This window comes from Heterocephalus glaber, unplaced genomic scaffold, assembly GCF_053883595.1.
Source record: "Heterocephalus glaber isolate CG9 unplaced genomic scaffold, H.glaber_assembly_v1.0 deba00001608, whole genome shotgun sequence".
Lineage (NCBI taxonomy): Eukaryota > Metazoa > Chordata > Mammalia > Rodentia > Bathyergidae > Heterocephalus > Heterocephalus glaber.
The window spans coordinates 15,783,054-15,806,301 of record NW_028258379.1 but is presented as its reverse complement, the minus strand read 5'-3'; the positions used below and the strand labels follow the sequence as shown (position 1 = coordinate 15,806,301).

The 23,248-nt window shown below is 41.2% G+C and overlaps 2 protein-coding genes across 25 annotated transcripts in view; one reads left to right on the top strand and one right to left on the bottom strand.

Annotated features, from left to right (window-relative positions):
* Positions 1-12,622, bottom strand: part of Ttll5 (tubulin tyrosine ligase like 5) — a 300,152-nt gene extending 287,530 nt beyond the window's left edge. For 14 of the 23 annotated variants that reach the window (XR_015444939.1, XR_015444938.1, XR_015444940.1 and 11 more), the window contains exons 1-3: positions 12,465-12,622; positions 10,427-10,591; positions 5,613-5,719 (exon numbers count right to left, since the gene is read on the bottom strand). Coding sequence is in view for 15 of the 23 variants with exons in the window: in XM_087195100.1 (XP_087051226.1) it covers positions 5,613-5,719; positions 10,427-10,500 (181 nt within the window). In the remaining 8 variants the exon portion in view is untranslated. Of the gene's footprint in view, positions 1-5,612; positions 5,720-10,426; positions 10,592-11,836; positions 12,249-12,275; positions 12,436-12,464 lie in introns of those variants that run through there. The other 9 variants (XM_087195102.1, XM_087195110.1, XM_087195112.1 and 6 more) reach the window with 6 other exon arrangements.
* Positions 12,623-12,656: 34 nt separating this feature from the next.
* On the top strand, positions 12,657-22,103 carry Erg28 (ergosterol biosynthesis 28 homolog). 2 transcript variants are annotated; one of them, XM_004837155.4, is made up of 5 exons: positions 12,657-13,044; positions 15,765-15,928; positions 18,064-18,154; positions 21,133-21,251; positions 21,367-22,103. In XM_004837155.4, the coding sequence occupies exons 2-5, from the start codon at positions 15,796-15,798 to the stop codon at positions 21,444-21,446; spliced, it is 423 nt and encodes a 140-aa protein (XP_004837212.1). In that variant the 5' UTR covers positions 12,657-13,044; positions 15,765-15,795; the 3' UTR covers positions 21,447-22,103. The 2 variants fall into 2 exon arrangements, with proteins under 2 accessions (XP_004837212.1, XP_021101916.1); XM_021246257.2 differs by having other exon boundaries at positions 12,678-13,044; positions 18,064-18,158.
* The last annotated feature ends 1,145 nt before the right edge of the window (positions 22,104-23,248 follow it).

Here is a 23,248-nt window from a genome sequence, read left to right as displayed (position 1 = left end):
CTGTGCTTGGTCTCCAGTGCAGGCCTCAGGCCAGGCCATGGGGAGGCAGCCAGGAAGGCGAGTGGGAAGACAGTGCTGACCTGAGAACTGGGAGAGTAGAGAGAGTAAGAAGAGAAAGCAAAGCCCCTGGAGCCAAACTGCCAGCCTCAAATCCTGGTTCTACCAATTCCTCCCTGTAATCTTCAGTGAGATAATTTCTCTAATGCTCAAATCACCTTATAAAAAAATTGTGAACACTCAGTCAGTTAATACATAGGAAGCTTCAGAAAAAGTTGTGGCTACATAGTTAAAGTTGTTTTTACATAGTGAAATAGTAAACATATAGTAAAATAGTTGTATAACGAAAAAATTAAATGCCATTAATATTCTTTCTCCTCCTAATAATCAAGAAAACTGCGACGTGTACCATGCTCAGCGGCAGTCCTGTTTCCTATGGTTCCTCAGTACTAAGCAGTGACTGACCACTTCTGACCCACATGACCTAACTGTGACCCAATTCTGATACACTGCATGTTTCAAAAAGAGAATGTAAGAAAAGTGAAATGAGTAGAATGGTATAAAGCAACCATCTCTGCTGAGGATTTTTAACTCACATTCAAATTCTGTGTCCGATAGCCCGGGTCCAACAATGCTGCTTAGCAATATTGTATCTTAGGCCAGAGGTTATAAATTAGTGATCTAAGCCAAACCTTCCCTGCAGATAGGACCTGTTTGACACTTGTGTGTTTTTAAGTAAAACTGTATTAGTAACTAATTGCTAGCCTTTAAAAACTGAAAGAATCCATACAAAAATCTAGCTTCCTGAGCTTCTTTTGAAAAGCCTGGCGACCATACTATGATAGTTCATTTTATATGTCAACTTGACTGGGTCACAGGATGTCCAGATATGTGATTAAACATTAATTCTGGGCATGTCTGTGAGGGTACCTCCAGAGAGATTAGCATTTGAATTTGTGGGCTGAGTAAAGCAGATTACCCTCCCCAACATGGGTGGGCAGTGCCAATCCACTGAGGGTTTGAACAGAACATGAAGGTGGCTGAATTTGCTCTGTCCCCACCTGACTGTTGAGCTGAGATGAAGATTTCTGCCCTCGGCACTCTTGAGTCTCAGGCCTTCAGACTCACTGGGATCCATTCCATTGTCTCCTGGCTCTAGGGCCTTCAAACAATAACCCCAGTTTTCCTGGGTCTCCAGCTTGCAGACAGCAGATTACAGGGCTTTTCAGCTTTCATAATTGTGTGTGCCAATACCCTACACTAAATCTCTTCCAATGTCCCATCCCCCGCCCCTTTACTGCCTCCTGCTGTATTCTATTAGCTCTGTGTCTCTGGAGAACTCTGACAAATACACTGGGGCTTTTTCTCCCATGGCAAGAGTCAACTAAAAAGAAAAAAAAGGAGTCAACTAGAGAAACGCAACTGCAAACTGAACCTACCCAAATGCCCAAGAAAGAACAGACGTGAACACACACACACACACACACACACACACACACACACACACACACAAATAAAGCATCAGGGCAGGGCCCTTCTTAATTACTAGCAAACTGCCAAGTATCTTATTTCTGAGCCTCTGAAAAAATTATGGAGTCAATTCCAGCACGAGACTGGAATTTCCTCTTCCCCCACCACTCATGTACTCCAGGAGGCAACCTGAAGTGCCAGGACCCTTGGCAAGTTCCAGGATAGGCTGCAGCGAAGTAAATGAAAACGAGCCACTGTCAGCAGGGAACTACCCAGGGAGTAGCGAAGGTCCCTAAGGAAACCAAACTGACACCTTTGGCTTTTAAAATACAGGAATGACCCTTTCAATGGCAATGCGGTGCAGCTGTACCCTAGGATCAGAAAATTACCTCTGTTGTCCAGTACAGTGGTTGGTGGCCACACACAATGAATGAATGCTTGAAATGTGACTGCTATGACAAAGGACCAGAATTTTAAACTTTATTTAACTTCAGTTAATTAAAATTTAAATTTAAAAACTGATACTTGTTTAAGTTATTAGAAAACAGGGGTTGGGGGGTGTATTCAGTGGTAGAGCACATGATTAGCATGCACACACCCCCGGGTTTGATATCCAGCATTGAAAAAACAAAAAAACAAATTAGTTATTAGAAAACATATTTGAAACAACTTGACTAAATGATATTTCAAAAATAATGTCTATGAAATCTAAATACAGATCAAATATTTCCAATGGAAATTCACATCAGATTGAGATGTCTATAAGTGTAAAATACATATGGATATAAAATATCCTACTAATGATTTTTTAATATTGAGAAAATATAGAAATGGTAATTCTGGATATAGTGGTTAAGTAAAATATATTATTAAAATTAATTTCACCTTTCTACATAGCTGGGATCATATTTCTATTGCTAGCCTATAAAAATACAAACTTATTAAATGGACAAATTTAAAGGCAAATTATAAAAGATGCTTCATTCCATGAAAAGTTAACTTTAAGTTAAAAAACAGCTCTGTTGGCTCTAAAATACAATCCCATTTACATGTTTAAAATACATAAAACTTGGGGGGGAAAAACAAGGTTGTATTGAAGAAAAAGCCATATTCCCAGAATATATCACAAATCAAGTATGAGAAACCATATTATAACAAATTATTAACAGTAGACTCAAGAAATATTCAATAGATAAACAGAAAAAAACAAGATGGGCCTCTAACACAGAGATCAACAGAAGATAACCAGTGTCCCAGATAACTTCTCAAGGGGATTTAACCACAGGCTTAGGATCAGATTTCTGTCCATGTCAGCTATTTAAGGTTCAAAAGAAAGTGTTACAGACCAAGAATATTTAATAGTTCAGAAAACTGAGGCAGTAATTAGCAAAAATCATTCAAACTGTTCTTTGCATAAAAGATGAAGAATTACTAAACCTCAAAGAACTGGGGAAAATTGAGAAAATGTTAAAGACAGAATTTAAGAAAAGTTTAGTGGCTTTTACACCATGGGACTCTGTGAAGAAAAAAGTAAACAAAGACTTTAAAGTTCTAGAAAACAGTAATTGCTTGAAAAGTGGAATGACAATATTGACGGATATTATTTTCCAATAAAAGGTGGATAATCTAAAAATGAAGGTTCTGTTTATTGCCATGGGATATACAGATTATTTTATGTGACACGCAGAATAAAACAAGCATGTTTTGTGGGTCTTATTTCCTTCTTTCCCACCTCTGACATTCTGGCTCCAGTCACATTTAGTGGGAGTTTCTCAGCAGTCTTCAATTAGGCTTCAAAGCACATGAAAGAACCATGTTCCTTTAAGTAGTAACCTAGCAACTTGCTGAGGGGATTAAACACAAGGACCAGTGGGGAGGATGTAAAAATCAAAGAAGGCTGACAGTTCTCTGAGCTCCTGGCTTATTATGGGGTGATGATGATAGATCTTAAAGTCATTCAAAAGTAGAGTGGATCCTATTCAACAAGTGAGTAAACAGCACAAGTTTTGAGTGTCTACTATGTGCCATACATTAAGGAATCATATTTGATCCTCACAATGCCTGTAAGACAGATAGTATCCCCATCTAACTAGTAATAAAACTGGGTAATAGAGTTTAAATGATTTGCCCAGGACTCACTGTTAGGAAATGCCAAAGCTGAGATATGAACCAATGACTGAGAACCCAAGTATGGACTCTTTCCATCATACCACATGATGGTTCTGATCTGCACCATTATAACCTCTGAAAACAGCTGGTCAGGTCTCAGAGCACTGCTCAGTGACACACAGATTCAGTGCATTCTCTATCAACATTCCAACAGCCAATTTGCAGAGATGGAAAAATTCACCCTAAAATTTATACGGAATTGTGAAGGATCCTGAACAGCCAAAACCATCTTGAAAAGGGGCAGTGTTAGAGGATCCCTACTTCCCTATTTCAAAACTTAATACAAAGATGTACTAATCAAAACTGTATGGAATTACTGTAAGAATAAATGAACAGATCAGTGGCATATTAAAAGAGTACACAAATCTATGGTCAACTGATTTGACGGTAATACCAAGACCATTCAATAGGGAAAGAACTGCATCTGCAACTAACTGTGTTGGGATAACTGCATCTCCACATGCAAAATAATGAAGGTGGAATTTTACCTAACATTATATAAGAAAATTAATTCAAAATGAATCAAGACTATTTAGCTCACTGGTGTAGTGGCACACACCTGGAACCCGAGCATTTGGAAGCTGAAGGAGGGGGATTATCCTGAGTTCAAGGGTAGCCTGGGATACACAGTGAGTTCAAGGCCAGCCTGAAATACAGAGCAAGACCCTGTCTCAAAAAACAAAAACAAAACAAGACTATTTAACTCTAAATATAAGGCCTTAAACTATTAAACTCTTAGAAAAATATGTAAAGAATCACTACTTTGGCTTAGGCAATGGCTTCAAATATGACATCAACCACATAAGAAACAAAGGAAGAAAATAGATAAACTGGATATCATCAAAAATAAAAGCTTTTGCTCTCAGAAAAATAACCCACAGAATACAGAGCATAAAAAACAATTCACAAAATAAGAAAATCATGTATCTGATAAGGATTTAATATCCAGAATATATAAAGAATTCTAACAACTCAACAATAAAAAAAGACAACTCAATTTAAAAAGACTGTGAGCAGACATTTCTCCAAAGATATACAAATAGCCAACAAGCACATGACAACACTCAAGTCATTCATTATTAGGGAAAGGCCAAACAAATCCACAATGAGGTACCACTTTACAACCTATAAAGCAAAAAATAACAAATGTTACTGAGGCCATGGAGAAGTTGGAATCCATATCCATTGCTGGTGGAAATGTAAAATGATGCATCTCCTAGGGCAAACAGTTGGACAGTTCCTTAGTTAAACAGAATTACGTCACAATTCCATTCCTGGGTAATATTCAAAAGAAAGGAAAACAAAGCAAAAATTTGCCCACCAACCTTCACAGCAGCAGTATTCACAACAGCCAAAAAGTGGAAACACTACACATGTCTATCAACTGATGGACAGGCAAGCAGGAAGGTTGTGTGTGAATTCAGGGAATATTATCCAGCTTTAAAAAGACAAGGACACAAACACATGCTCCAACATGGATGGACTTTGAAAACACGCTATGTGAAAGAACCTGGACACAAAAGGGAAGCAAAGTTGCCAGAGTAGGCAAATCCACAGAGACAGCAGATTAGTAGCTGCTAGGGACCGGTGGGATAAGGGGATTGGGGTGACTGCTTAATGGGTACAGGATCTACTTTTGGGATATGGAAAATGTCTTAAGACTAGATAGTGGTCATGGTTGCACACTGTGAATACACCAAGTATCAATAAAGTATACACTCCAAAATGGTTAAAATGGTAAATTTCGTCACATGTAATTTATCACGATTTAAAAACAAAACATGTATGTGTAATTCTGAGAAAATTCAAAAGAAAAACATCTGCAGAAAACAGCTTAAGAAATTATAAACATTCTTTCAAGTAAAAAAATCTTTTCCTATGGACAAAACCATTTCATTATGTCATATTAATTTTTCCAGACAAAACTGTCAGGGTCACACCCAGCTCTGTCCTCTGTTGGAGAGATTAACACCTACCTCCAATTACTCGGATATTATTGTCCTTGGTCAGAATGGCCTCAGCGTGGAATACCAAAACTGGAATTCTCCTGCAGCCTCCAGTCCACATGATACATGGATGATCCCTACAACCATAAAAAAAAAAAGTCCTTGTTAATTTACAGCTCAAAATCTGAATTAACTGTTAAAGTAAATTATTATGGTTTCTTAGCAACTTTCCCTTTCCTTCTAGAATAAGAAGCCCAAATATCCTGTGGGAAATCACCCATCATCTCCCATTCTTAGCCATGTATTAAAATTAACTCATCTCTGCTCCAAGGATGGCCCTTGATTGGTTTCAGCCAATCAGGGCACTCCATCACTCAGTTATAAGTGATTGGTTTAGGGAGGGGGCACATAGACCAATCAGAGCCCATGAGAAACAAGGAGACATGTGCTGAGATCCTCTGAAAGGAATGCTTCCTTTCTCTTCAGTAGCAACTATAGGTAACAATCCCTCTTTCCCTTGCTGGTTTAGGATGAGAATGAAAAGTCTGGAACTGCAAGAGTCACTTTGTGACATGGAGGGGAGAGCCTGGAGCTGTTAGCAAAGGAGGAAGTCAGTGGGAGCCTAACTGAGAAAAGGAGGTAAATGGCATCACGGGTAATGAAGCTGGCCTTGCAGAATCAAGCCTTGCCTAAGAATGAGTTAATAAATTCCCTTTTTTTTATTGAGGACAATTTGAACGATACTTTAATTCCTTGATACATAGATGATCCTAACTGATATATACCCAATAATTTATATGTTTTCCTTTTACATACTATAGTTCCTTTTCAAGCCAATTGGATGACCCATCCTAAGATTCTGAGCTAGAAACTCTTAAATTAATATAAGTATCCCAATCAAAATCACATATTTTAAAGAAAACCTATGTTAAATGGAACAATATATATTTTCCTCTGGTACATAGAGCAGAAAGGGACTTCCAACTGTATTCTTTCCCTATCCTCAGGAAAGCTCACTTTAAATAATCTTAGATATTTTCTCATAGATTAGGAAAATCTTCAACCTCCTTAGGGTAGGGAGGTAGGAAGGAAAAGAAAATTAAATGAAACTGAGTCCCTAGTCTGTGTCAGCCAGCTAAGTGTGTGTCCACTTATTTGAACCTAGGGTCTGTGCTTGTTCTACTCTATAGAATAAAGACATTTCAGTGAACTTCTGTATACTGAACACTTGAACTTAACTCTGAGAATTTAAACTCACTAATTCCTTAAATGGAATAAGGCCCACTTAGCCAAGATTCATACCATTCTTAAAAACTCACATGACCACACCCCTTAACAAAAACCATATTACAAATCTCAGAGCCAAGACATATCCTCCTAATCCAAGCTTTAAAAGATCCACCTTTTGAATGCAGAGGCTGGTAGGCTACTACTCTGAGAAGTCAGGCAGCCTTTAGTCTTGAGTTCAGCAGCATTTTAGTGAAGTAAAGAACCCCATATCTACTTCATTTCCTGTTTATTAGAAATGGAACACAGATGATTATTGTTCTTTTCTTGAATTTGGGCAGTAGTACCCATTTGTGAGAAATGGTGTTAACAGGGCACAGTTTTAGCAACAAGGATTTTTTTGTGGGTTTCTTGCTTTTTAATCTTCAATACCTGTAAGATGTGACCATGGGGCCAGATGATTCCTATGATCTCTTTCAAACACAGGCTTTCCACTATTTTTCTGTCAGTGGCTAGAGGAAAGAACACGCATCCCAGGCTACAAAGTCTTGGACAGAAACTTTGGATACTCTCCAAAGTTCCTTGTCATTCTAGCACTAGCTACAAGCTGGCACTACTGTGCCTTAGCACCTACAAATAATGAATTGCTGCTATAGTCAAAAATGCCTGACGAGAAGCAGGAACACAATGAAGAGATACACAGCGGTGAAGAGCCAAGGCCCCTTCTATACTCTCTGTGGTAATTCACATCCCTGACAAAGAAATCCTTTGCTTACAACCTATAAATTATAAAAGGATGGTCAACTAAACAACACTTAAGGCAGATGCTAAATTGTCATTAAAAGTATGCTCCCACCAGGTGGTGCTAAAGGAAAAAAAATCAAAATGATGAGAAAACTGAACACTGGGGCTTTAAATTTTCATTCACTTCAGAGACTCCTACATATTAAGAAAATCTGCTTTTTGGGACATGAAAGAACAAAGGACTCAGATGATTAGTTACTAAAGTAGGCCAGTTTCTAGCTCACTATATTGAAAGCCTGAGAAGTCTTTGGATTTTAGGAGGGGCAGTTTCGTGAGGAGTACATACTATTCACTGCTGGAAGCAGCCTACCTAAGGTGGAGACGGAGGGCAGCATTGGTATCACCGCTCCTGTGCCTTCTTCACAGCACCGCCTTCCCTGTGTCTGCCTGTCTTTCTAAGCCACCCTCCTCACACCTCAGCTCCTCCAGCCTATGATGACGCCCTCCTTCTCTAAACTCCTGTGGCACTCACTATATAAGTGTTCTGATATAAAGCTAATTTCTATCATAAAGATGATGAAATTAAAGTTACTAGGCTGCTGTACTCAGTATTATAGCATTTTATTGCAGACCTGTACTGAAAAAATAGTTTTTAAAAATAACACATTAGGGTTACTACACTATTTTTTCAATGACTAAAGAAACTTTACATCAAGTTCTTTTTTTGTGTTGTCTTCTTTAGGTGTTGCTGCAAGTTAACCCTGAGCTTTGTGCGTGCTAGGCAAGCACTCTTACCCCTAAGCTGCATCTTCAGACTCTTACATCAAGTTCATATATGAAACTTTCCATACCTACATAAAAATTTATATTTAGGATCCCTGAGCCAAATATAGAACAGCCTTTTTACATGTACTATTGGAAATAATGCCTTGCAAAACAAGGACTGCTTGGACAGTTTCTAACCCTGAAGTCCAAAACTGCAAGACATTAAACTTTAATAAAGCCTGGGACTCTACAAAGAGCTAACAGATATTCGTGGATATACATCATTGGACTGATATACTTTTTAAAAATAGGGCTGGGGCTTGAACCCAGGGCCATATGCATTCTAGACAAGTACTCTACCACTGAGCCACATTCCTAACCATGGATATACATCTTTGGACCAAATCAACACATTTTTAAAATAAAACATATCTATACATCTTTAGATGGCTTAAGATCTTCTAACTTCCAAAACTTTTAAAATATAAGCCACTGCCCCAGATGTGAACAAAATTGATTTAAACTTCCCAATGTATAAAACAAGTGTCTGATAGACAAGATGTAAGCTGGGAAACAATAGCTAAAAATCGACAGTAGGAGTTTGAAAGAAAGAAGAGCAAAAAGTCCATGAATTTGGACTGGGGACAGGGCTATCTTAAAATACATCTATATTTCCACTAAGTTCTATTAGAAATTTAGTATTTCTCAATTATGGATACAAGCAACAAACTATCTGTGCACAACCGCTAAGCCCATAAATAAAATATTATAATGAAGTAAAAGAACAATCTTGAAAATGGAAAGATTGATCTTTGCAGCAGAAGTTAAAAATTTTTATGTGATGGTAAAAGGCAGCACACTGCCAGCAAAATGGGACTAGGCAAAATAACCAAAGGGAATTATCCATTTAATTATCCTGAAAGCAAATGACCCAAATAATACTGTCAAATCACTATTATTTTCTATGACCTAACAATGACAAGAAGCCTTTCCACAAATCTTTATTAATGCTTCCATAATTTTATTTAAATGATACTAAGTAATCTTCCACCATATAAAAAGTCTATCATAAATTCAATATTAAAACCAGTAAGAATGTGCCTTACATTTGTATGGTATTTTATAATTTACCAAATAATCTCACAAATATTATTCTATTTGATCCTAATTACGCCCCTACAAAATAGCCTGGGAGACATTATTCCTGTTTATCAGGTTACACACCATGCACATATCCAAAAGGATCACAGATACATAAAATACGTATATTAACTTTAAGCCAAATTCTCTATTTTGTGTCAAGTAATAATATTAAAGGATGCAAAATAGCAAAGCCCTTCAAAACCCAGGAAAGCTAAGTTTGAATCTCAACCTAACATTCTCTAAAGGTCCCTGAGGAAGTTTCTTGATACTTCTAAGAATCAGTTTAGTAAAGTGAAAACAATAACATCTTCAGATTAAACAAGATACAATAGTTTACTCTTCAGATTAAATGAGACAGAGAGCCCTTACTATCATTTTTAATAGCTGCACTCATGAGTATCATTTATAATACATGATACATGATGATAAATGATACATGAGTATCACTTATGAGGGTCAAGCAATCAAGAAAACACTCTTAATCTAACAGAACTCAAGAAAGCAACTGTGGTTCTGGGTACACAGCACAGGCTATAGAACTCTAATATTCTGCCCCAAGTTGCTATAGTAACCTGACTTCTTTACATTACCATCATTGATGGCATTGTAAAGGCTGTTGAGAAAACTAACGTAATATAATCAACATCACAGAGTTTGGAAAACTACTTTTTCCCAATACCTAAAAATTTCAAAATCTTCTACACTGGAAATTCTGAGCAAGAGATCATCAAGAGCTACTACCTGCATTTTACGTGTAGCGCTGATGTTCACTCTTAAGTCCAGAAACAGAACCTCACCTCACTTCTGACAGCTGATAGGAACTGCGCAATAAGATTCTGAATTAGATTGTAGATAGAAACTAAAACCAGATTCAGATAATATCAAAGGTAGAAGCACATACGAGAAAAGGAAGCTACTTTTCATCCTAACAGCAAAGAACCAAAAGCAGGCTTGCTGGTACTTACTCTTGGCTTACCACCTCCTCATCCTCTGAGGATGACTCGGTTTCCTCCAGGTCCCGGGCCATCACAACTGGCATTTCCTTCAGGGTCTGTCATACAGTCGACAAACAGGGGCCTGACCTCTCCTTGCAGATTCACTGCATCACACAATTTGGGTGGCACAGATTCCTGCAAGAAAGTCAAGTGACCTGAAACACAATGGAGCTCTCGATTCCTTGATTTTGCTGATGATCTTCCAAATAATGAAAGTGTCCATATTCCTAAATAGTGCCCAACCTCTAGAAGCTTACCTCTGTCACAGTGCCTCATATATGACACAAAAGTCAAGATGTTTTTCAAACATAGTATCTCTATGTAAGAGCTGTTATTAAGTTTGTTTCTTGGGTATCCTTAATACACTAGATCTAACACTAACCAAAAGGAAAGACTCATTTTACTTTTAGGGAAGTCTGAGTTAGTTGGCTGATTCTCTAAAACATAGATACCTTGCTGGCCAAATGTGACCAGGGTTAAAAATAAAAATTAAAACTCAAGCTTCAAGACCCTTGCAAATACTTATTTAAACTCTATGACAAGCACACAGGCAAGATGCCATTGCATTTCTAGTCAAACCAATTCAACTAAACTAAAATATTAATAAATATATTTCCTCTAATCAAGGGTCATATAGCTGCGGGGGAAAACCAATGCCCTTCCAAATTATTTTAATAATTATTCTCCCTCAGTAAAAATCATAAAAATCTGAACCTTAAATATACATTAAAATTAGAAATAGAAAAACAAATTAGAAAACTTCCAACACAATATATTTTTTTTTACGAAAATCTATTTGGTATTTATTAAACTTAGTTTCTCCAGCTAAGGTTTGGCATTATACAAAGCATCTTAGTGGCACAGTGGAGTTAAAAAGATTTTTACAAATTGAAATGTGATACCCTTGTCTCCAAATATTTTAATTGCCATAAATTTGTTTAAAAATACACATTAAACACATTTGAAACTCTAAACTTTCTATAATCTCAATACCACAAAATACATATAATATACTATACAGATGTGGAAAATCTAGTTAGTATATACTACTTTACTCAACATTAACAGCTTTATTATGTGAAATGCACATACTGTACTGACTTCAAAATCCTAACTTTTGAGCCCCAAAGTACCTCTGAAATTTTAATGTATTGCAACAAATAAAAATCACAGTACATAATTGAAATTTTGGTTGAAAATGTCAGATGCCTAAATGTTTTGGATAAAAGAAATGTAAAACAAAGATTTGGATCATATACAAAACAAAGGCATCCTATTAGTCACTAACAGTACCTTTCCAACACAATATTTTTAACAAAATATTTTCCATAGGAAAAAAGTACACGTTCGTTGTTTTATGAGAAATAAAACTATACTTACTGTAATGAAAATGAGAATGTTTAAATGACTGTAATCCCATTACTCAGAGATAACTATGTCATGTTAATCTTTCGAAACGTTATTGTTCCACAAACTCATAGTTAGCAATACTATTGTAAATAAGACCAAAAAAAAAAAAAAAAAAAAAAAGACCGATCCTGATAAAGATCCCTACAGATCTTCAGCGGAAAAACAGGCAATATCAAATGACCTCAATGACTCTTTTCGGGGGGATTCCCAAAGTGATTTCCAGATCTTCCCAAAATATTGGTAAGTCCTTTGACTTATCAACAAAACCTGCAGGCGAGGAAGGGATGCCAGCTTTCCTAAGCTCCCTAAAGAGAGAGAACAGATTCGGCTCTGGGAAGATTAAAAGACTTTCACCTAATGGGAGTTCTTGTCCTACAGGGACAGGACCTCAGAGCCACGCCCAGCTCACCCCAGTCCCAGGTAGGTCTGCAGATGCTCCCCTCGGGAAGGACGCAGAGACTCTACCGCAGCGATTCAGCCTGGCGCGCCCGGAAGCGAACAACTGCTCCAAGACTTTTGGAGGGAAGTGCAGGGCGCCTGCCCGGAACCTGGAGCTAACCTCCCTCCGGTAAGGGAGAGCGCGGGCGCAAGGATTTACCTGTCTCATCTTCCCATGGCTCAGGGCAGGAAGGCGGGGACCGCGCTCTGGGCCTACCTCCCTCCTCCTTCCCCGCCGCTGCTTCCCCCGTTACTACAACAACCAACAAGCAACCACCCGCTCGGAGCCACTGCGCAGGCGCACACCACCCGGCGTAGACCACCCTGGGCCGCAGGCGCAGACGGATGTCGTCATCACGGCGCAGCGCGGGCACTTAGCCCAGGACCACAGCAGTGGGGAGTCTTGACATTTTTTATCCGCTCTTTTTTTTCCTCCGCCCCTAAAAGGTTGACTCCAAACCCAGAGTTCCGCCACGCTCAATAAGAGGGTGTAGTGTGTGGGCGGTGTACCAGGGAGAGGTTTAGGCGGCAACCGCTGATTGGCAGCAAAGGGGTTCACTCCCCATCTCCTGCTCGAGCAAAACCGGCACAGCCAATCAGAGGCAGGGCTGCCGGGAACGACCCAATCCTGGACCTGGGCTGAGGGTGGGGGCGGAGACAAGTGGCTCAGGTGGACCCCGGGCCGGAGCTGTCCTCGGGGAGCTTGCTGCCTGCTGCGGTGCTGGGGGTCGGATCGCCAGGTAGGAGGATTTGGAGACGGTTGTGGGTGTCTATGTCCTACCTGATTGACAGGATCTGGGGAATCTAGAAAAATGGGGTTTATCTGGGAGACTGCCTTTTGGGGAAAAGGAGTTCAAGAGGCCAGGACGAGAGGGAGCTACTGTGGGAAGGTGGAGATGGCTTAGTAAATTCGGAGAACGAAGGACTGAAAGAACGAACGAGCAGACACTGAGCATACCACTATACAAGAGGCCTTCACTTTTTCTCATGCAGTTCCTAGAATCCTTGAGGAAGTTACATGTAGCCCCCACTTGCAGATTAGGCTGCAAAATGTAAATTAGTTGCCCAGGGTCACATAGCTACCGAATAGTAGGGCCAGCATAATGGGGTTGAGTAACTGGCAGAAGCAATTCTGAAAGGCTCAGGTTGCCTGCTGGGATTTGTAAGTTCTGCTGGAAAATAGGGTGGTGGGTGCATGGGGCGTCCGTGCAGCTTTTGAAACCCTAGGAGGAGACCTGACTCTCCTATTGAGAGGAGCTGAGAAAATAAAAGGGAAGATGAATCATGGCTCAGGCAGTGACTGCGATGTCTAACAGACCCGTGTTCTCCCTTGACTTGAACAGGACACCTTCATGACCCATGCTTCCCAGAGGGGCTCATCAGTTCACCCTTTCACCTCTATTGGTTGGATTTTGATGCCTCACACTGTCTTGGGGCCATTGCTGACTTTAATACCTATCTCAGCTGAGTAGTGTGGAACCATACCGAAACTTCTGTTGCCAGAGTGGCAAAGGAAGCATGATATTTGCTTATCACTTTGGGCCCAAGAAGTTAATCTGACAACAGAGAACACACCATGGCCCTAACGGTAGTGATGCTGGTGGTGGTGATGGGAGGAAGCTTGTTCCTTTATTAGATTCTTTATTAAATAGGATTCATTTATATAATCTTTTTTTTTTTGATGCCGGGGATTGAACTCAGGACTTTGCACTCGCCAAGCAGGCATGGCGCCAATGAGCTACATCTCCAGCCCCTAAATAAGATGCATTTAAATCAAGCTGATTGAAATCATTGTTCAGCAAGGGTTGATCTAAGCTGTAAAAAAAAAAAAAAAAACCAAAAAGCATATAACCTAATTGTATTTTTCATACAATTTGAAGACAAAGTGGAAATGATAATGCTTGTCTTCTTCAAAAATAGGAACTTTAGGGCTGGGGATTTAGCTCAGTGGTTTTGCTGCCTGCTGCACAAGCGCAAGGACCGGAGTTCGATCCCCAGTACAAAAAAAAAAAAAGAAATAGGAACTTTATCAAAACATTCTCAATAAGATAGTATTGCAATATAACGTCCAACAGACGGTTCTTGTCTTAACTCTGCCATATATTAGCTGTAAAACCTCAAGCAAATCACTTAACCTCTCTGTCCCAACTCTCTCTTATAAAATAAATACCAATAGTATCTGCCTACCTTGTAAAGATTAAATGAAATAATAATAATATGCCAGGTCCTTGGCACAGTGAATAGTTGAAGTGCCCAATAACTGATAGCTATTGTTATTTTTCTTGGCGTTGCATTCCACACCAACATTGTTGTTTCTCTCTCCGTATAATCTTACTACTTCTAAAGTCACAGCAGTTTATTTTTAACTTTTAGATTGTTCTAATTCATGAAGCATGATATATCTGAAGAGCAGAGACAACCTAAAGTATACGTGGTGCATCACACCATAGGTTTTACTCAAATATCTAGGGCTTCTGTAGCACTGGAATGATCTGTCATCAATAACCAGTCAGGTATCTGTGAGTAGATTTAAAGTCATCTTTGAAGCTGGATGTGGTGGCATACACCGGTAGTATATGGGAGGCTGGGGCAGGAAAATTACAAATTCAAGACCAGTCTGGTCAACTTAGTGAGACTTTGTCTCAAAAACAAAACAAGAAAAACATTGAGGGATGTTTCTCAGTGTGAAGGCCCTAGGTTCAATCCCCAGTATTCTAGATGGAGAGAAAAAGGGAGGGAGGGAAGGAAGATGGAAGAAAGGAAAGAAGGACCCCTTTCAGTCACTTGCATAAAAGGCAAAGATACTAGAGTACTGATTCCCAAGAGAAAGGAGTTCTCATTTAGGGTAATACTGTATTTTGGAGCAATTACTTGGACAGTGATAAGTACTGTGCCACATACTGCAGAGTATATTATTCATCCACTGCTATTAGTGTGACAAAGTATTGAGACCAGTTTCTGTAAGCCTTACACAGAATTCCATTCCACTGCTTTATAGTAATATTCGTACACTTCCTTTTCTTCTGTTCCCTTTCTTTCCATTTTTCCCTCACTGGATTTATCATTTCCACCTTTTGTATTATTTAGCACTTGTCACACTGAGTGAAGGTCACCACACTTTGTTTTAGGGTAAAAATTTCCAGGCAGCAAGCTAGCCCTGTGAAGTAAGAGGTGTTTGTTAAACAAGGTAATTCGGGAACCTAAGGTAGGAGAACTGCAAATCTGAGGCCAGCCTGGGCATGTTAGCAAGATCTCATCTCAAAAAAAGAGAGCAGTGTGTTAAGAAAACTGGGGATGAATGAGCCTAAAGGACTTGGAGAAGAATTCATAAAGTGATTGGCCAGTTAAGCTTAGTAAAGCCCTTATAAGTGGGACATAGGTTGTCCACAGGCTAGTGTGGCAGCTTCTGGTGAAAGCACACCAATCTGCATTGTCACGTGTTGTCTCTCTTTGTTTTCAGGGCAAACACCCTCTCAGACGTGAGTGTCACCATGAGCCGTTTCCTGAATGTGCTGCGGAGCTGGCTGGTCATGGTGTCCATCATAGCCATGGGGAACACACTCCAGAGCTTCCGAGACCATTCCTTCCTCTATGAAAAGCTCTACACTGGCAAACCAAACCTCGGTAAGAAGCCAAAGAACCGCATCCTATTTAGAAATGGCTTCACTGTGGTTCCCAAGCCAGGCTGTACTTCAGAACCACCCAGGAAACTTAAAAACAAACAAAGAACAAGGTACAAGCTACCTATTTCCCTCTTTGAATCTAATTACTGAGCCTAGGAGGGACCAGAAATCCAGTTTCTAAAACTCTGGGTGATTCTCAGGCTGCCTAATCTAGCCTTTGATAGCCATAGGGGTAACAGGCTATGTGGAGAACACTTGACCCTTTTCCCTCAAGCTTCTCTGCATAGCTCTTCATTCATCCCACACTGGACTGGACAATTAGTGTGGACAAAAAGTGTTTTAAGGCAAGGGAGCCCTCATTCGGTGAGCTGAGGTGCGCAACTAGAAAGCCATAAAGAAGCTTTTAACAGCCTCTCCGAGCCCTCTTCAGAAATCATGTCATGGCACACATGGTTTACGTTCCACATTACAGGTGGGCAGTTACTAATCCCAGGACTTCCCAAACCATGATGGTGTCCCTAAGCAGATACCCTGAATTCCTCTAAGTTGGTCTCCCAAGGTGAACCCTCTGAACGTTCACAGCAGCCTTTCCTGCCTTCCTGACCCCTCTTTTGGGTGTATTTACACCTCAGCATGCACTTGGTTGCGCTATTGTGGGGGTACTTTGAGCTGCAGTGCTGTTTCATAGTGGCAGACAGTTCTCTGTCACACTTACAGCTAACCTCGATTCAGGATCTGACCTAGCTCACTCTTTCTGCAACATCTGGGTGTAAAATGAAAGTAGGCTAAGGCTTATTTTGAACACAGTTCAAATATAACAGAAGTAAAGAACCTGGAAAAGTGAGTAGGAAAATTCTATTTTTTTCACCCTCAAATTCTGCCCTCAGATGGTCCTGGAACCCTGTATATGTACATAGGATTTTTAAAAATTCTCTGATCTGGCCCTTTGAGTTTAAAATTGAGACAGAGAAGCTCAGAGGCCAGGGGACTTGCTGTAAGGCCTTTTCATCAACAAAAAAAAATCTAATTTGGGGCTAATATAACCATTTGGTTGACATCTGGAATTTTTTTTTTTCTCATTACCATCTGGAAGTCTTCATGGTTGTGAATTTGGTAGAGCTATCTGGTTTTTCCAAAGGCTAGAATATCCTTAAAGCCCAGGTAAACATTAGGAGATCTTTCAGTTGTCAGTCTTGTCCCTTGAGATTTCTCTTCCTCAGCAAGGAACAAACCAGCAGAGGAAGTAGCATTGCTTTCACTGTTTTGGCATTTCTAAGCCACTGGCTACCTTAGGTCAGTGGCTGCACATTTAAATCACCTAGCAGAGTTTCTAGAAAATATTTATGCCAGGGCCACCTCCCGGGAGCATAGTGTAAGTGGGCCAATACTCAGGCCTTAATAATTTTATAAAACTCCATTGGTTGATTGTAGTAAGTGCCCAGGGTCAAGAACCATTATTATAAATGTTTTGCTTAAAAAAAGAAAAGAACCACTATTTGGTGGAATATGACCCATACTTTCAGGACAAGATGTTTAATACAGCAGTATCAAAATGATGCCACCAAGAACAGAGTTTCCCCAGAAAACCCCAAAGAAATAGTACCTTGCTCCACTGCCATGTGCCCAGGAAACCAGCCTGGTTTGGGCCTTGTTCAAACAATGTAGATCTGGTTTCAGAAAGAGACCACAGACTCAGATCTCTTGGGAACCGTAAACCATATCTTTAGGGCATCTCAGCTGGTTCTAGTATCTCTGAGATCTCTCCTGGCTCATTCTTGAAAGTCTACCGATCTCCTAGGCATCTTGTGTTCACAGACCCATCTCTGTAGCATCCCCCCAAACCTGTCCTGCTCAGGCTCACTAAGCTTCCAGGAGCAGGGAGTATAAACTGCTTCCAGGAGTTATTTGCCTAAGTGAGTGCTTTGTTGGGTTTCCAGCTGTAAACATCTGAAGAGGATCTGAGCAGTTATTCTGGAATTTGCTTCCATTCCTCCTAGTCACCAGGTGAGGCACCAGAGCCTCCATTTTGCCCAGCCACAGGGAGGTCAGGCTCAGCTTATTCCTGTGAAATAGAAGGAGCTGGGAAGGAACTCCAGCCCACCCCTTCTCAACACTCTTGCTTTTTCTGGTACACAGTGAATGGCCTCCAAGCTCGGACCTTTGGGATCTGGACCTTGCTCTCATCAGTGATTCGCTGCCTCTGTGCCATTGACATCCACAACAAGACGTATGTAAGGGAAGGAAGAGCTTTAGCATCCTTTTGTGGGAAATCAGGTGCTAGGCAAACCCCATCATCCTTGTTGTTGGCACCTGTAAATCATTTTACTACATTAAGCTAAAATGTGGATAATAAAAGGCCAACAGACTCCATTCCTTCCAGGCCTAAAAACCATAACAGACCTAACAAATCTTTAAAATCTGAAAGTCTTTGGAACTGACAGAGCAAACTGCAGTAGTCTGCATCATGCCCCTCTACTTCTTTACTAAACAGTAAGCCTTTCAGCCAGGTGTGGTGATGCACGCCTGTAATCCCAGCACTCAGGAGGATCAAGAGTCCACAGTCAGCCTGGGCTGCAGAGGAAGGCATTGTCTCAAAACAGAAAAGGAAAAAGAAAAAAAAAGAGAAAAACCACTAAATACATAAATAAAAGGAAGAAAAGAGTCAGTCTTTCTTCTACTAAAGAAGTAGAGTGGTATGCTCTTTTTAGCTTCAGTTTTTCGATTTTTTTTTGTGGTGCTGGGGCCTTATGCATGGTAGGCAAACACTGTACCACTGAGCTACATCCCCATCTTGATGTGCTCTTTTTAGAATGGCCACCCACACATAGCTTTCTCACATTTCTCAGAAGCAGGAATGAACACAAATCCAACCCATGAGAAAAGAGACCCCACGAGTAAGCTGCTGTCTGCTTAGGCAGAGTCAGTAGGTGAGGGGGAAGGCTGACCTGTGTGGGGATTAAGCGAGGAACAGTTGTAGGCAGTGGTAGCCTTGGTCTAGATAATGCCATATCCAGTTCTGGCCACTGGAGGGGGTTAAAGCTTTTCTCCTAGCAATGATCACAAGCTAGATGGAAACAGATTGCTCAGTCCGCAGGGTGAGACTGTCAAAGTGCCAACCTCACTCTGCAAGAGTTTTGTCTTATCCAGGCTCTCAGCCGCTGAGGAACAGAGAAGGCAGTAATACTCACTGAGCCTTTCTAATTGTGGTGGAGCTTTCACCTCCATGACCTTGATTAAGCCTCCTCCCAGCAGCCCTAGGAGGCAGTGGTTTTCATTCCTGATTTTGCAGATCTGAATCTTAGAGACCCAATTAATTTAAAGTGAAGAAGACTGACTCAAGCGGGATTTGAAGCAAGCCCTCTGCTCATTCCAACTTTATTTTTAATTTTTTTTTAACTTGAGACTGGTTTACTTGCCCTAGATTGACACATATTTTTAGAAGCAGTACGGTTTAGTGGAAACAGCCTGGGCCAAGAAGGAAAACAAGAAAATGCATTCTGATCTGTTGTGCTGGTAACTAGCTTCATAGCAACACGTTCATTATTTACTTTCTCCGCACCTTGGTCTCGCCATCTGTAAAATGATGAAGATGGCTGTTCTGTCTCTCGGGGTGGCTAAGAGGGAGGACTGAATGATCATTTTAAAGACCTTTACCATGGGGAACAATCACTGGAGTACATCTTGTGTTTGCTGTGCTTTGCTGTGAGCAGAGGCGATTCACACTCATTCTCACCTCTCTTACTGTTCACTTTTCCCTTCGCCCGGCACAGGGCAGCCACAAATGCTGACTTGCTGTTTCCAGCCCTTCTAGCCAGGACTTTGGTCTAGGCACTTCTGGCATGTACTCTGATCTTCTTCCCTCCCTGACTTGAAAAACAAAAGCAACACAGTGCACCCTTGTTTACTAACTATAAAAACATGCACCAGAATAATGAAGCCATTTACTTCTGGGGAGGAGGGATGGAGAAGGTCAAGATAAGATAATGATACACAAGATGCTTTAACTGTTATCTGCAAAACTTTTTGTTTTCCTGAGACAATCTCACTATGTAGTTCAGGCTGGCCTTGAACTCACTTTGTGGCCCAGGCTGGCTTCAAACTTATGACAATACTCCTGCCTCAGCCTCCTGATCACAGGCACGTACCGCCATGCCTGACATGCTTTATTTTTTTGTAACATTTTACTTATTAGAAAAAAAAATCTAAACAAAAATCTCCAAATATTAAGATTTGATGGTGCTAGATACTGATTGCATTGAGGTCATTATAATATTGTATAATTAGGGCCGGGGATTTAGCTCAGTGGTTCCACTGCCTGCCTCACAAACACAAGGTCCTGAGTTCGATCCCTGGTACCTAAATAAATAAATAAAATAAAATAATAAAATGCTTAAAAAAATAATAATAATATTGTATAATTTTTTATATGTTTGAAGTGTTTCCTACATTTTTTTAATTTCATAATTTAGAAAAGTGTTATCACAGACTGGGTATAGTGGCACACACCTATAATCCCAGCACTCAGGAAGCTGAGGCAGAAGGATCTCCATGAGTTTGAGGCCAGCCTGGGCTACATAGTAAGTTCAAGATTGGCCTAACTACATAGTGAGACCCTGTCTCAAAAAACAAAAAAGAAAAAAAATGTTATCAGCAACCCGAGTGATAGTCAGCCAGTAGTACATCTCTCCTCTCCACCTCACAGTCACAGCTGATGAACAAGTTTGAGTTCTCATCCCATGGCACTGTCGCTGTGTCTGTTGCCTGACCCCTCTTCTAAGGCTAAGACCCAAAACAACCAGCCTGTGCTACCAGCACATCTCAAAGCCCCAGAGACACTGTACACCTTACTCCCTGTTCAGGGCATTCATTCTGTAAACATGTGGGCAGACAACAGTTTACACAAGTAGACTCGTAAGTGTGATGGAGCCCAAACTGTCTGCACTGCCTAGGATAGCAATAACCCAGACTCTGCTCGGCTCTAGCTGGATTCTCTACCTGGCTAAGACTCAGAGCCCACTTTGAGTATCTGGACCATTGTCTCAGATCAGCCTCTAAAACTTTAGTTTTGCCCTAGGTGACAACAGCGATGTGATCAAATAGCCAGGAGCTTTCCTGTACAAGCGTCATTTTTTTTTAAGCCAGTCATCGCTTGTGCGTATCAGGTCTGACTTCCTGCTGTTCCCATCTCTGTCTGCTCCCGTGTAGGCTCTATCACATCACGCTCTGGACCTTCTTCCTCGCCCTGGGCCACTTCCTGTCCGAGTTGCTTGTGTTCGGAACTGCAGCTCCCACAATTGGCATCCTGGCACCCCTGATGGTGGCAAGTAAGCACCCCACCACCCCAGACCTGCAGCAGCTGACCCAGATCTGGAGCTGTCCAGGAATTCTCCAAAAGAGGCTGAGTTTTTGTCCACCACTCATCTTTTCTGTGTGTTTAAGGTTTCTCAATCCTGGGCATGCTAGTCGGGCTCCGGTACCTGGAAGCAGAACCAGTGTCCAGACAGAAGAAGAGGAATTGAGGCCAACTTTACCACCTCCAAAACGTCCTCATCTTCCACCTCTGCTGTCTTCTTCCTTCATTCTCTCTTCTCTTTAATTTCTTCTTTTCAGTTCTGTCTTCAGCCCCATTCCCACTTTTAGCCTCTTTAAATTTTCTGGTTTTGTTTTCCATGTAAAAATTTTTAAGATGTGTCATGCACACAGAAAAGCACATCCCACATACAAATAATTTAAAGATAATTTTAAAGTGGCTATTCTCTCTAACACCATCTGAGTCAAGAAATTGCCACTGAGTCCTTCCCCCACCCACAACCACCTTACCCCCCACGCTCCCTTTTCCAAAAGCCTTCTTCTTGTTTTCCTTTGATTTCCATTCCCTGATTTGATTTGTGTGGTGGGAACAGGGGACTATGAACTTAAAGCTGCTGCCCACCCCGAGCAGCTGTGACCAAGGGCTGCTTCAAGGCATCGTCCACACACGTTGAGCTCCTTTCTGCAGCTGGACCCAAGACTCAGAACCGTCTGGGGACAGGCAGTGCTTCCGAAGAGGGCTCGAGCAGGACCTCGGCTCTTACTCATAGGCAGGGGAGGGATTGGACAGTCTGGGCTGTTTTTAGACCTTCTGGTCAGTTGTATTTGTGTAGCAAATTTTGTAATTAAAAAAAGAAAAAACCCTCTTCTGTGCTCAGTCCTTGTACTTTGATCTCTAAGACAAGAGCAGCCTGGCCCTTCCTGAGCCCTAGGACAACAAAGTCCCAGCTTTCTGCCTGATCAGATCCACCACTTGAGAGGGACAGCTCAAGAGCCAGGTCAGCCCAGCTGCCTCCACACAACCTGTTCCTCATTGTCACTCACTTTCATGGCCTCTTTCTCTCCCCACTCCCCACATGCTGGGGATTGAACCAGGGCTCTTGTACTGAGCTACATCCTCAGCCCTATCTGTCTATCTGTCTAGAAACAGGGTCTCTCTCAGGTTGCTAAATTGCCCAGGCTGGGCTCAAACCTGCAACCCTCTGGTGTCAGCCTCCCAGAGTGCTGGGATTACAGGCGTGTGCTACCGTACTGAGCTTCCTCTTTCCCATCTTCAAGGTTCTGAGTTCACAACTCAACATCAAGACCCTTTCCTACTTTCTTCCTAAAGAAATGGGTTCTCGAGGATGCAGAAACAGAAAATAGAATTAGCGTAGAAGGAACAGCTGCGTGACAGCGTGACGGTGCAAAGGAGCCAACTAGACCCCGAGGATGATGTCCTGGAACAGGGCCCCCCCCCCCGCCACACCACCCACCCAGTGCATACACTGAAAAGGCCACTTGTTATTTCAACAAGTGTTCATGGAGTGTGTCTCTGTGCCAAGACGCTTGGGAAAAATCGACAAGATAGGCAACCCCCCACTCCTGTGGGCATTATACTAGTCAAGGTAGCAGCAACTTCTGATAAAAGAATCCTACAGGAAACAAGGTGTTTTGAACAAGAGGAAGGAGGTGGAGGGCATGGGGGAATCAAACCTCTCCCTGAGGTGGTGGGATTTTAAGTGAGACTCAAGCTCAGGAGTCAGACGTCTTGAGACGTGAACTGGGCACTTAAGGCTGAGGGAGCGGCAACTAGAAGGTGGAGTCTTGTTCACGGAATGAGTTCATTGTAAGTAGAGTATGATGAAGAGGAAGTGAAAGGGGGGCAGAGGCTGGCAAAGGTATGAAGGACGGTCAACATTTACACTTGAACACACTGGGAATTCTCCATCAGGCCCCCAGCCCCAGCAGAGGTAGACAGGTCCCTGCACGTTTTAGGCAAGCATTCTATCATTCAACTACATCCTCAGTT